Source organism: Canis lupus, chromosome 5 (genome assembly GCF_003254725.2).
Source record: "Canis lupus dingo isolate Sandy chromosome 5, ASM325472v2, whole genome shotgun sequence".
Lineage (NCBI taxonomy): Eukaryota > Metazoa > Chordata > Mammalia > Carnivora > Canidae > Canis > Canis lupus.
In genome coordinates this window covers 63523004-63537119 of record NC_064247.1, presented here as the reverse complement: position 1 = coordinate 63537119, position 14116 = coordinate 63523004, and the positions used below count along the sequence as shown (strand labels likewise).

At 38.8% G+C, this 14116-nt stretch overlaps 1 protein-coding gene across 11 annotated transcripts in view; it reads right to left on the bottom strand.

Moving 5' to 3' along the window:
* The window catches only part of KIF1B (kinesin family member 1B), a 149929-nt gene that overhangs the window by 121710 nt on the left and 14103 nt on the right, over positions 1-14116 (bottom strand). For all 11 annotated transcript variants that reach the window (XM_035715816.2, XM_035715806.2, XM_035715814.2 and 8 more), the window contains exon 2: positions 11113-11292. In XM_035715816.2, coding sequence (XP_035571709.1) covers positions 11113-11218 — 106 coding nt within the window. In that variant the 5' untranslated portion in view covers positions 11219-11292. The remainder of the gene's footprint in view (positions 1-11112; positions 11293-14116) is intronic.

The following is a 14116-nucleotide window of genomic DNA, read 5'->3' as shown; positions in this document are numbered from 1 at the left end:
GAGAAGTCACGGATGATGACATGATTTTTGCCCTGAGCAACCACAAAGAATTTCCACTGAGTTGAAGAGAGTGCAGGAGAACAGGACTGGAAGGGGACATATTAGGAATTCAGTTTTGAACATGTCGAGTTCAACGTGCTTATTAGGCAGGCAGAGATGCCAGGCAGACAGCTGTATAAACTGCCTTCTAGAAACAATTCCATCCCCACCTGTGTGAGGCTTACACTCTTCCTTACACCAGGCCTGTAAGAAATGGTTTTAAAGCTCAATTGTTTGATGATAAGGGATCAGGTAAATAAATTATGGTTTACTTTTTTTGTTACAGTGAAAAAATTTATATCTAGATTTATAGCCAACTGGACTCAGTTTAGATGATCCCAATCTGATCAAGATGTTGACCTTGGCCACATCAATGTCATAGAGCTTCTTCACAGCCTGTTTGATCTGGTGCTTATTGGTCTTGACATCCACAATGAACACAACTGTGTTGTTGTCTTCTATATCCTTCATGGCTGACTCAGTAGTCAGGGGGAACTTGATGATGGCATAGTGATCAAGCTTGTTTCTCCTGGGGGCGCTCTTTAGAGGATATTTGGACTGACTTCGGAGACCCTGCGTCCTGTGGAATGTGCGTCTTCCTTTTTTTGTGACTATATACACCTTTCAGCACCACTTTCTTAGCTTTCAAAGCCTTTGCTTTGGCTTCAGCTTTGGGAGGGACAGGGGCTTCCTTCATCACCTTCGGCGCCATCTTCGTGAAAGGGCTAAATTATAGTTTATTAATATAACAATATTATAGAGCCATTACGATTATGTTCTTCAGGGATCCCTGGGTGGCTCAGCGGTTTAGTGCCTGCCTTTGGCCCAGGGTGTGATCCTGGAGACCTGGGATCGAGTCCCACATCAGGCTCCCTGCATGGAGCTTCTCCCTCTGCCTGTGTCTTTGCTTCTCTGTGTGTGTGTGTATCTCTCATAAATAAATAAATAAAATCTTTAAAAAAAAAAAGATCATGTTCTTCAAGAATACTTAGAAGAAGGTGCTCAATAAGTTAATGATAGTTTATCTCCCCTAAAAGATGGTACATTCCAAGGATACATTCCAGGATATCATCTTAGTAAGCTGCCACACGAGAAGTCATTGTGTCAGATGTAGAAGAAAATACAAAGTCTGTTTTGGGCCTGAGGAAAGCAAGGCAGAAGCGGCTTTAAAGACTGACGGGGGGGGGGATCCCTGGGTGGCGCAGCGGTTTGGCGCCTGCCTTTGGCCCAGGGTGCAATCCTGGAGACCCGGGATCGAATCCCACATCGGGCTCCCGGTGCATGGAGCCTGCTTCTCCCTTTGCCTGTGTCTCTGCCATTCTCTCTCTCTCTGTGACTATCATAAATAAATAAAAAAATTAAAAAAAAAAAAAAAAAGACTGACGGGGCAGAAGAAAGGTCAGGGTGTAAAAAGGTGCAAGGCAAAGTCAGGGGCCAGCAGATAGGCTAAATTTAGAAGGCTAACTTCAAATGTCATTCTAAAGGACAAACTCGGGATCCCTGGGTGGCGCAGCGGTTTGGCGCCTGCCTTTGGCCCAGGGCGCGATCCTGGAGACCCGGGATCGAATCCCACATCGGGCTCCTGGTGCGTGGAGCCTGCTTCTCCCTCTGCCTGTGTCTCTGCCTCTCTCTCTTTCTCTCTGTGTGACTATCATAAATAAATAAAAATTTAAAAAAAAAATAAATAAATAAAGGACAAACTCAGTTTCAGTCAACTCCAACTGGGTAAAAGTACTATTATTCCTGTGGCACCTCTGTTCCCCAACATTCTCCCACATACATGCACACACCTCACTGCTGTAGCTCCAAATCCTGACTACAGGACAATTGTGTCACTTCAAATTTTTTTAAAAAGTTTAATGCCACTGGTACCCACATGGATTTCCATAGATTTTATGAGTTCTTCTCCCAGTACCACATGAGCCTCATCGCTGTTCACCTTCTTTCATTCCAGGGACCAAATGAGTGTCACTGAATCAATATGGACATCCTATTTAAAGAGTAAACATTCCTCTCTTTGGAAAAAGGAGTGAAGTGTCTGGACAGATTCAGAAAGAGGGGGCAAGAGAAAAATTTCATGGGCATGTACCAATCACATGATAAGCCCTGGTCACCGATATAAATAGGTATGGTACATAACAGCTCTATTTGCAAAGTGAGGACTTATTTTTTTTCCCTTAGTTTGCATATTTTTTCAAAGTAAATACTTAGTATATATGCAGTAGATAGATCCATAAAATATATATTTACAGAGGTGCCTGGCTGGCTCAGTTGGTTGAGCATCTGACTCTTGGTTTTGGCTCAGGTTATGATCTCAGGGTCATGAGATGGAGCCCCACATTGGGGTCTGTGTTCAGCACAGAGTCTGCTTGGGACTCTCCCTCTCCCTCTACTCACTCCCTCCCCTCACTCGTGCACACACTCTCTCTTCCTTTAAAAATAAATAAATAAATCTTTATAAAATTCACAAGCTGAGACAATAGGGCAAAACCCCAAGTACCCACCAGACAAAGAATAGGATTCTTACCTCTGCAGCTCCACTGTCTGACCCTCCCAGAACTCTCTGCCCACCATCTCAACCTGAAGCATGCTAAATTTTGTCATTATTGCCTTACTTTTCTTCATAGCTTTCCCATGTGTTTGTAGGGTACAAAGAATATAGAGAACAGCTTTGCAAGCTTTGAAATTTATATAAATACACCAATGTCTTCTGTGAGTTGCTTGTATAGCTACAGTTTGTTTATAATTTGTGTGTGTGTAAATAGTAGTTCTTCTCTGCTGTATATTTTATGTAAATGTATCACGATTTATTTATCCATTCCCCTGTTGATGGATACTGAAGCTGTTTCCAGTTTTTTTGCTCTAAGAAAAACTGTGCTGCTAAGAGTTTAAATGCCCAAAGGGCACCTGGGTGCCTCTGTCATTTAAGTGTCTGACTTGATGACGGCTTGGGTCTTGATGTCAGGGTCTGAGTTCAAAAAACAAAACAAAACAAAAAAAGGGTCTGAATGCCCAAATCTTCAGCAGTTTTAGTGACTCAGTGAAATAGTTATAGGGGTTATAAGTTACAGAGATACATGACTGAGTGTGAATGAGATCAGCAGTTCACAGAATGCATCCTCACAAAGGTCAGTTAAGAAATACTGAGCATTCATCGGTTTAGCACCTGCCTCCGGCCCAGGGCATGGTCCTGGTCCCAAGACTGAGTCCCACATCAGGCTCCCTGCATGGAGCCTGCTTCTCCCTGCTTCTCTGCCTATTTCTCTGCCTCTCTCTCTGTGTCTCTCATGAATAAAAAAAAAAAAAAAAAAAAAAATCTTAAAAAAAAAATACTGAGCATTCTATCTCTAAGGTTAGAACACATGGTGTGGATGTGGAGAAGTACAGCTAAAGAACTGGCCTTATCCTACATCTCCAGCCACACTGGAAAGCACTCTGGATGCTGGATTATGGAGTTTACACCTCAGTCTGATCTAACTAATCATGGCTTATTCCAGAAAAGACTTCAGGAGACCTCATTCCGACTGTAGGCTAGAAAAACACATTCAGATTTAAAAGAATTCCTTTAGGGACACCTGGGTGGCTCAGCAGTTGAGTGTCTGCCTTTGGCTCAGGGTCTGATCCTGGATTCCCAGGATGGAGTCCCACATGGGGCTCCCTGCATGAAGCTTGCTTCTCCTCCCTCTGCCTGTGTCTCTGCCTCTCTGTGTCTCTCATGAATAAATAAAATCTTTATTAAAAAAAAAAAAAGAATTCCTTTAAAAAGTCTTTCTTGGGATCCCTGGGTGGCGCAGCGGTTTGGCGCCTGCCTTTGGCCCAGGGCGCGATCCTGGAGACCCGGGATCGAATCCCACGTCAGGCTCCTGGTGCATGGAGCCTGCTTCTCCCTCTGCCTGTGTCTCTGCCTCTCTCTCTCTCTCTGTATGACTGTCATAAATAAATAAAAAAAAAAAATATTAAAAAAAAAAAAAAAAAAAAAAGTCTTTCTTTCCGGGAATCCCTGGATGGCTCAGCGGTTTAGTGCCACCTTCAGCCCAGGGCGTAATCCTGGAGACCCAGGATCGAGTGCCACACATCAGGCTCCTGGCATGGGGCCTGCTCCCTCTGCCTGTGTCTCTGCCCCTCTCTCTCTCTCTCCCTCTCTGTCTTTCATGAATAAATAAAGTCTTTAAAACAAACAAAAAAACCTTTAAAAAAAAAAAGTCTTTCTTTCCAAACTTCCACTTTGTCCCTTCCTCCATCCCAAATTTTCATTAATGGACATGAAGTCATTCTTTGTACTAGTTGTACTAGATGTGCAGCATTTCATTTAGAAATGTATGTATGGAGAGGGCATCTGGTGGCTCAGTGATTAAGCATCTGTCTTTGGTTCATGTTGTGATCCCAGTGTCTTGGGATCAAGTCCCACATCAGGCTCCCTGCATGCAGCCTGCTTCTCCCTCTGCTATGTCTCTGCCTCTCTGTGTCTCTCATGAATACATAAATAAAATCTTAAAAAGAAAAAAAGAAATGTACATGTGTGAATGAAAAAACCTTCAAAGGGGCACCTGGGTGGCTCAGTTGGTTAAGCATCTGCCTTCAGCAGGGGTCATGACCAGGATCCTGGGATTGAGCCCCATGTCAGGCTCCCTGCTCAAGTGTCCAGATTTACCATAAATGTGAGCAGTTCAACCATCAATTCTGCCCCATTTTCCCTTTTAAGAGTAATTAGACCAAAAAAAAAAAAAAAAAAAGGTTCCAAAGTGGGAGAAACTTGGAATATAATGGGATATTTTTAAACAAAGCCATTTGTATGCACTTGGGTCTCCAAAATGTCAAGGCAGTAACATTTATCTGTACCATGGAAAATATTCTGAGACCAGAAAGTGCTTAAATAAAACTGCTTCTACTCAGTTTTCAGAGTTGGCATGTTCCCTAAAGTACTCTTCACCCTCTTCTACTTTTTCATAAGAGACCTTATGGCAGAACATTCCATTGCATTCCATGTGCAATCAGCTATAATCCCGGTGAGCAACAGTCCAGGCCAGCTTGCCAGCACAGCAGTCTTTTAATGCAGCTAACACATGTGGCTATAGCAAAGTTATTTCATTTTTTGCAATGAAATACATGCTTTTTCCCAATCTTAAACCCAACTTTATTTTTAATAAGCCATTAATACTTTCTAACAGAACAAACAGCTTGCTTAAAATCTTTCACACAAAATTATTTGGATTACATTTTAGTCAAATTACTAAGAAATGGCCATATAAATTAAAAGCAGAAAGAGAAAACATTAGCAGAAAACTGAAACCATCAAAAATCTAGAGGAAAAAGTCTCTCATACAATTAATTAGTTTTCCAAGAACAAACACCTTTCAAAGGAATCAAAATTACCCCAAAACTTCTGAGCCATAATAAAGTATTTATCTAGAAAATAAACCTTACTTTGTCCAAGGCTGATTCATCAAATGAGGATTTTTGTTCCAGTAGACTAATGTTAATTTAAAAGTCACTAATTTCTGGGAGTGCCTGGCTGGCTCAGTGGGTGGAGTATGTGACACCTGGTCTCGGAGTTGTGAGTTCAAGCCCCACACTGGAGGTGGAGCCTACTTTTTAAAAATATATTTTTATTATATTTTTTATTATTATTATATTATATTATATATAAAATACATATATATATGTATATATATATAAACAAATAAATGTCACAAATATCTCCTGATAAATGTTTACATGCAGAGAGGCAATGTCTTATAGCTAGATGAAGGTCAAGAATATCCTTATCTAGTCATAACACTAGGAAGTTCTAATGAGCTGCAATTCTGAAATTTTCCCCAAACACACCAGATTTTTTGCTTAAATCCTACTTACTCCACAAGGTCCAGCTGAAATGCCCTACCATCTACAAATCCTACAAGGGTCCTTTGCACTTTTTAAAAAACCCTTGTTTATGGCAATTACCACTTTGAACACTTACTTTGTACTGAGTTTATTTCAGTATGTCTTGTGTCCTCTAACACAAATTTAAAACTCCTTAAGTGCAGGTCCTATGGTACATATAACTGTAATTCCTATAGACTCACATTAGAGCAAACTCTCAAAAGAGAAAGGAAAAGAAATGATAAGGCAGAGCAGAGCCACTCACCCTATTGTCTACAACAGTTTTGAACATAATATGATAGAAAAACCATTTGGAAAAAAAAAAAAAAGATAAAGAAAAGCCATTTGGGAGTTCAGCACTACACTTAATGTGATCCATAGATTAGTTTGTTTTGTTTTTAGATTTTATTTATTTATTCATGAGAGACACAGAGAGAAAGGCAGAGACACAGGCAGAGAGAGGAGAAGCAGGCTCCATGCAGGGAACCCGATGTGGGACTCGATCCCAGGTCTCCAGAATCATGCCCTGAGCCAAAGGCAGACGCTCAACCACTGAGCCACCCAGGCGTCCCCATAGATTAGTTTTCATACGACCAGTACAATATGCCCAGGCCTACTGTAACCAAATTATTATTTTTAATAAAAACTAGGCATTTCTTCATTATTTTTTTCACAAAAAGATCAATATATTCAATCATTCTGAAGAGATTTTTGTGGGAGGTAAGCAAGAAGGTGAATAGAACTTAAATCCTCACAAACTATAAAATTTACAGCCCTATCCTCCAAAGGTATACAACTAGGGAACTTATTTTCTCTTTCAGTTTGCTATCTTCTACAAGTGAAAACATTTGACATTCTTCATCCAGAATGGATATATTTGGATAATTTTACTTTTCCCCCCTAAACTGACAATCAAAACAACAAGGTCAAAAAGAAAGCTAAGTATCTTAGAAACAATGAGCTCTAACACCTTTTTTATAACCATTAATAATTTCTTAGTCAGCTTTTAATCTAAATGATAAAAAACAGCAAAGTCAGAAAATCTAGCAGACATAGATCCATTTCTCAAACTATCCAGAACTACAGAAAAACTTTTTTTTAGAAGATTTTATTTATTTATTCATAAGAGACACAGGCAGAGGGAGAAGCAGGCACCATGCAGAGAACCCAACATGGGATGCAATCCCAGGACTCCAGCATGCCCTGAGCCGAAGGAAGACGCTTTAACTGCTGAGCCATCCAGGCGTCCCCAGAAAACTTTTTTCTTTTTTAAACAATTTATTTATTTATTCATGAGAGACACAGAGAGAGACAGAGACAGAGACAGAGAGAGAGGCAGAGACACAGGCAGAGGGAGAAGCAGGCTCCACTCAGGGAGCCCGACATGGGACTCGATCCCAGGTCCCCAGGATCAGGCCCTGGGCCAAAGGTGGCGCTAAACTGCTGAGCCATCTGGGCTGCCCCCCAGAAAACTTTTAATTTTACTACATGCTCTAATAGTCTTATTCTCCTAGATAGTCAGTTGATTACTTTTTTAAATATTCTATTTAGTACTCAGCATATCAATATACATATAGTAAACATAAAACCTATTAACTTAAACAGATATTCTTTCAGGCTAAAATCTCAAAGGAAACAATTTTTACAAATTATAAACATGAGCTGTATTATTCAGGTATTTAAAACATATGCCACTGAGAAAGGGATAAAAAAATAAACAAAACAAACATCATCAAGACTGAAAAATAAACCACTATTATACCTTATCACTAATTAAAATGGTAAAATATGATCTTAGAAAAAGATATTGCTGTTTACACGATCTTTGGAAGGAAATAAAACACAAGTTGCTTCTGGGGAGAGGAATGGGTTGACTACGTGATAGGTGATAGGAAGTGTTTTAACTAAATATTTTTTGTACCTTTTGAATTTTACACTATGTGAATGAATGTTTTACCTAATCACAAAAATAAATAAAAATTAGGGGGAAATGAACACAATGCTGTCTGACTTTGACAATGAATAAAACTTATAGACAATTTAAGATGTGGGCATTCTGGGGACCCCTGGGTGGCTCAGCGGTTTGGCGCCTGCCTTTGGTCCAGGGCGCGATCCTGGAGTCCCAGGATTGAGTCCCGTGTTGGGCTCCCAGCATGGAGCCTGCTTCTCCCTCCGCCTCTCTCTCTCTCTCTCTCTCTATCATGAATAAATAAATAAAATCTTAAAAAAAAAAAAAAGATGTGGGCATTCTAAAAACGATTTGTCATCAAGAAAAAAACACCAGTATCATTATTTATATTAATAAAACACCTCCATTTGTTTTTGTTATATAGTAAATTGATTTTTGCATTTCATGAATAGGGCCTTTTAATACTCATTTCTTTTTCTTCTTTTTTTTTAAAGATTTTATTTCTTTATTCATGAGAGACACAGAGAGGCAGAAACATAGCCAGAGGGATAAGTAGGCTCCCTGTAGGGAGCCCGATGCAGAACTCGATCCCAGTACCCTGGGATCATGACCTGAGCGAAAGGCAGATGCTCAACCACTGAGCCACCCAGCTGCCCCCCCCCCCCTTTTTTAAGATTTTATTTATTTATTCATGAGAAACAGAGAGAAAGAGAGGTAGAGACACAAGCGGAGGGAGAAGCCGACTCCATGCAGGGAGCCGGGCGTCGGACTCGATCCCAGGTCTCCAGGATCATGCCCTGGGCCGAAGGCGGCGGAAACCACTGAGCCACCCAGACTGCCCCCAGGTGCCTTTTAATACTCATTTCTACCTAAAAGTTTTTAGTAAGATTTGCAATCCTATAAGGGAAGTAACAACAGATACCTGTAACATTGGGGATTTCTCCTAGATAATTCTTTATGTAAAACATATCACAGAGAAAAGTAGTTCTTTTTAGGATTAATTCTGGCTCCTGACCCAGGATTTCTAAAGTCTACCTTTTAAAAGAACTATATATTAGCATTTTTAGAGGGAATGCCAACAGTCAAAAATGCCTCCAAACTAAGTTATAATTAAATACATTTTGCAGAGAGAAACAAGAGCTCAATAATTAGGAGTTAGTGTGTTCACGTCAGCACATATACTAAAATTGGACTACTACAAATTAGCATGGCCCCTGTGCAAAGATTTACTTACATACTGTGTAAAACATTAACTCTTAACATGAAGCACAAAAAACAACATAACCTAAATGAGTGACATTTCAGAGCATAAACATTTTTCTTGGGGCACCCAGGTGGCTCAGCTGGTTAAGCATCTGGCTTCAGCTCAGGTCATGATTTCAGGAGTCCTGGGATCAGGCCCTGCATCAGGCTCCCTGCTCAGCGGGAAGTCTACTAGTCCCTCTGCTCCCTACTCCCACTTGTGCACACGTTCTCTTGCTCTCTCTCAAATAAATAAATAAATAAAACAAATAAATAAATAAAAATCACTTAAAAGGGATCCCTGGGTGGCTCAGTAGTTTAGTGCCTGCCTTCAGCCCAGGGCACGATCCTGGAGACCCGGGATCAAGTCCCACTTCGGGCTCCCTACATGGAGCCTGCTTCTCCCTCTGCCTGTGTCTCTGCCTCTCTCTCTCTGTCTCTCATGAATAAATAAATAAATTTTTTTAAAAAATCACTTAAAAATAAACAAACATTTGTTCTCTAGGTCAATTATAAATCTAGCTCAAACTTTAAGGAGCAAATGATCAATACTGACCTTTTTAAAAAAACTTAACTTACATACCCTATAAAGTTCGCCCATTTAAAGTATATAATTCAATACCAAATTTTGCATCTTTTACAATACTTGTTAGATATAATTCATGGATTCCCAGCTTTTAAAAAGTCTAATAAGCGGGATCCCTGGGTGGCGCAGTGGTTTGGCGCCTGCCTTTGGCCCAGGGTGCGATCCTGGAGACCCGGGATCAAGTCCCACGTCGGGCTCCCAGTGCATGGAGCCTGCTTCTCCCTCTGCCTGTGTCTCTGCCTCTCTCTCTCTCTCTCTGTGACTATCATAAATAAATAAAAATTTAAAAAAATAAAAAATAAAAAAAATAAAAATAAAAATAAAAAGTCTAATAAAAGAGGCAAACTCATAGTAACAGAGAACAGAATGGTGGTTATCAGAGGGTAGGGATAGGGGCAAAAGAGGAGATACTGATCAAAAGATACAAATGTTTAGTCCTGAGATGAATAAGTTCTGGAGACCAAACGTGCAATATAGTGACTATAATTAATGTTTTGTATACTTAAAATTTGCTGAGAAATAGATCTCCAATGTTATTACCACAATAAAAGTGGGTAACTATGAGAGGTGATGCATACATTAATTAGTATGGATTGTGGTAGTCATTCTGCAATGTATACATATATCAGAACATCACACTGTACATCTTAAATATATACTTTATTTCCCACTGATAGAATCCTCTACAGAGAACACTGGCTAATGGCCCACAAATAGATGAAATCAGAATGGTTTCCCAAACAACTTAGCATTAATTTGTGTGCCTGGAAGAGCAACGATTCTGCTTTATCACAAAGTTGTAGGTTTCAAGATAGTACAACCTACCACTACTTTAAATAATTTGCCTACAAATCCATATCAAGGCATTAATAAAGTTACAAAATAAACCAGCTTACGTCTTTTCATCTAAGCAATTATACATAAATAAAGAAACCAGAAAGCAAGGACTTCAATTTCAATAATAAATCATCTTATTTTTTAAAAAATTATAAGCAATTACTTACAATTTTGTAATAAATTTACAAGCTTATTTTCTATTTATAGCTACATCTGTTGTTCAACTCAAAGAACCACTGTTAAGGAATGCAAGTAAGTTAAGATCATCTTGGCAAGCTCAAGTACCATTTAAAATTAAGAAAGAAAAATAATCTTAGAGCCTCAAAAGATACATTTCACATCATGATTAAGTAAAAATCACTGCTTACACCTTTATTACCATTAAGATTTCAAAGTTATAACTAGCTAAATTAATTCAGTTCTCCAAGGATTTCTCAATTGTAAAGAACAAAATAAACAGTCCATATTTAAATATGCTACAGCAAATATCACAGGGGGAAGAATTTAGTGGATCATTCAGAGTAGCAAAGTTCAAAGTGTTACTACCCAATGTTCATTTATTCTGTTCACAGTAAGAAAGGAAAAGAGAAAGGATAGGAAGATGAGATATAATTGGTAGAAAATAACAAGTACTCACTGGTCGAGTTGCCTTGCATCTGAATGATGCATTTGGACTCTTTGCTGGTCTCTCGAGAATTGAAGGGCCGAACCCGCACAGCCACCTTCACTGAGGCTCCCGACATTCTGATGGTCTTGTTATATATATGCAGTCCAGAAATAAAGAATCAAATCTTCTTCTGAAGTTATGTTCAAGTTTCTTTTAAAAAGAAAACAATTCCACACAGGTGGTCAGAATTAAAGAAAGCATGGGCTAACATGAGTATAAAGGCTATTTATTTACTCTCTTACATCCCAGTACTATTTCTATTTCCATTTCTTAAAACCTCGTTCCTTTTCTTCCCATAGACCTTATATTCTCAAAAACTTCCAAATAAAAACTGAAGACTGAAATTTATTTTCCTATTCCATTATCGTTTTCCCATACCTAAAAAGTCCCTAAATATAATAATAACAATAATAATAATTACAACTGCAACATAACAGGCATCTTTCTTGCTGTTTTTCTGGATCAATCTAGAGTAACATATGAAAAATACCAAATGTTAAAGAGAGTTCCTTACACAAGTAACTCCCTCCCCATCTGCAAAACCCCTTATTTATTACCTTCCTTTAAAGAAATGCTCTGAACTTCCTATACTTTAACTGCAGTTTGAAACATTTAGTTACATGATATAGAATTAAACAGCAAAGGACAAAGATAAGCCCCAGCAGCTCCTTCCACTTCTAAGTACCCAGGGATTCCTTTAATTTCCACAGGTACCTCATGTGACCCTTATAATCATCCTGTACAATAAGCAGAGAAGGTTCCAGAAAAGGTTCTACCCTCTGATGTACCACTGACTCATGGCAAAATCAAATCACTACATTTCACTACTGAATGAAGCCACAGGAAAAAAATGTGAACATTTTTCAGAGGAATAGTTTCCCTCCCAACAGAACAAAACACAATTCAATGAAAAGAACACACGCATAAGTAGTCTCCACAAGAAACGACAGATCTCAATTTGCACTCTATCCATTATATAAACGTCTTCAAGGGCAGCCCCGGTGGCGCAGCGGTTTGGCGCCGCCTGCAGCCTGGGGTGTGATCTTGGAGACCCAGGATCGAGTCCCACGTTGGGCTCCCTGCATGGAGCCTGCTTCTCCCTCTCCCTGTGTCTCTGCCTCTCTCTCTCTGTGTCTATGAATAAATAAATAAAATATTTAAAAAAAATAAATAAATAAACGTCTTCAAGAGGAATCAAAAGAAAAAACTGAAAAAGAAAACCACATATAAGTCTAATTATAAGGGAATCCATATAAAATTTCAATCTCACTCTTTCCCAATTAAGTAGAAATTAGCAATCCTAAACTACAACTGCACAACTACCAATGCTTTCCAATAAGGCAAAAATCAAAACAAAACAAAATAAAAACCAAAAGGTCACTCTCTACCTTATTACACTGTAGCAGCACTATCTGAAATTCTTGTTTTTAGAACATCTTGCTTTTTGTCCATCTCTCACACCTCCACCTCAGAGATCTTATTTGCTACCACTTAGTCCAATGCCTGATGAAAGAGTTTATTAAATGTTTGTTGAAGGAGTGAATTAATGAATTGCAGCTAACCCTTGAACAATATGGGTTTGAAATGCACAGGTCCACTTGCACATGGATTTCTTTCAACAAATACAATACGTTATTGTAAATATATCTTCTCTTCATTATAATTTTCTTAACATTTTCTTTTCTCTTTTTTTGTTTGAATATAATGCATAACACAAGTAACATACAACATGTCTGTTAATCAGCTAGTTATGTTAACAAGTAAGGCTTCTGGTCAACAGTGGGCTATTAGCAGTTAAATTTGAGAGGCTGTGTTAAAAGTTATACATGGATTTTCCCCTACAGGGGGGAGGGAGGGCAGGCACCCCAACCCCTGCATTGTTCAAGGGTTAACTGCGTATTTCCCAGTTTTGAGAATTATCTGTTCAAGTCTTTTGTCTGGTTTGCTGACATATTTTGGTTTTGTTTCAAATAATTCTGATATTTATTGATATTAATCTTTTTTATATTTGTTGTGATATTTTTCCAGTCTGTTTCCCATTTTATTGAACATTAAACAGATGGTTCTTGTTAAATATATCAAACATTTATTGTAATTACATTTATCAAATGAAAGCTTAGTTATTAACTCTCCCAGTCAATAGATCATCACCTATAGTCACTAGCTGAGTACTTTGCCAAAAAAATGAATAAAGCATTCAGAAAAAGCAAGACATAGAACACACTTCAACCTCCCCACAAAGTACACTGTGATATACAGCCATCAACGGAATACTCAACATACTTCATGATCTTCTCCCCCAAACTAGCAATCTCTATCAATCTTCTCATTTCTATTGGACCCCATACCATAATCTTGCAGTCATCTTTGGTTCTTTCTCTTTGAATTTTTATTAGAGTTAACATTAATGACATACCATATAAAAACTTTTAAAACATAAATTTGCATATTTCTATCACTTCCTTCTGCTTATTCCCATTGCCATTATTCTAAACCACTGCCACTGCCTAACCTAGTCCTCATTACCTCATACTTGCAATTACCATACTTTCAATAGTGGAACTGATCTCTGAGCTTTTCATTTGAAGCACAAAACCGAACCACACAGGGGTCTTGTGAAAAGCAAATGAGCCTGGTATTTCAACAGTTCTGAAATTTTTTGGTTTTGTTTTTCATTTTCCAAATTATGTTGCGAATCTCCAGCTGAGAACCCTGCTTTATGCAACTGCTTAACCTTGCTGCAATATTAACCTTTCTAAAGCATGACTCAATTCAACTTCCAAACTCAAGAACCTCTTCTTATTCCCAGTGCTTACAACATCAAGACCAAAGTCAAGATACTCTGTGTTCTAGTGGAGCTCCTTTACCATCCCCCATACATGCTCTTTCATACTTTCTAACAATTTCTCCCCTACAATGGGCATGTGAGTTTTCATTTTTCTCCTATTTGATGGGCCAGCTCCAGTCGTACCTC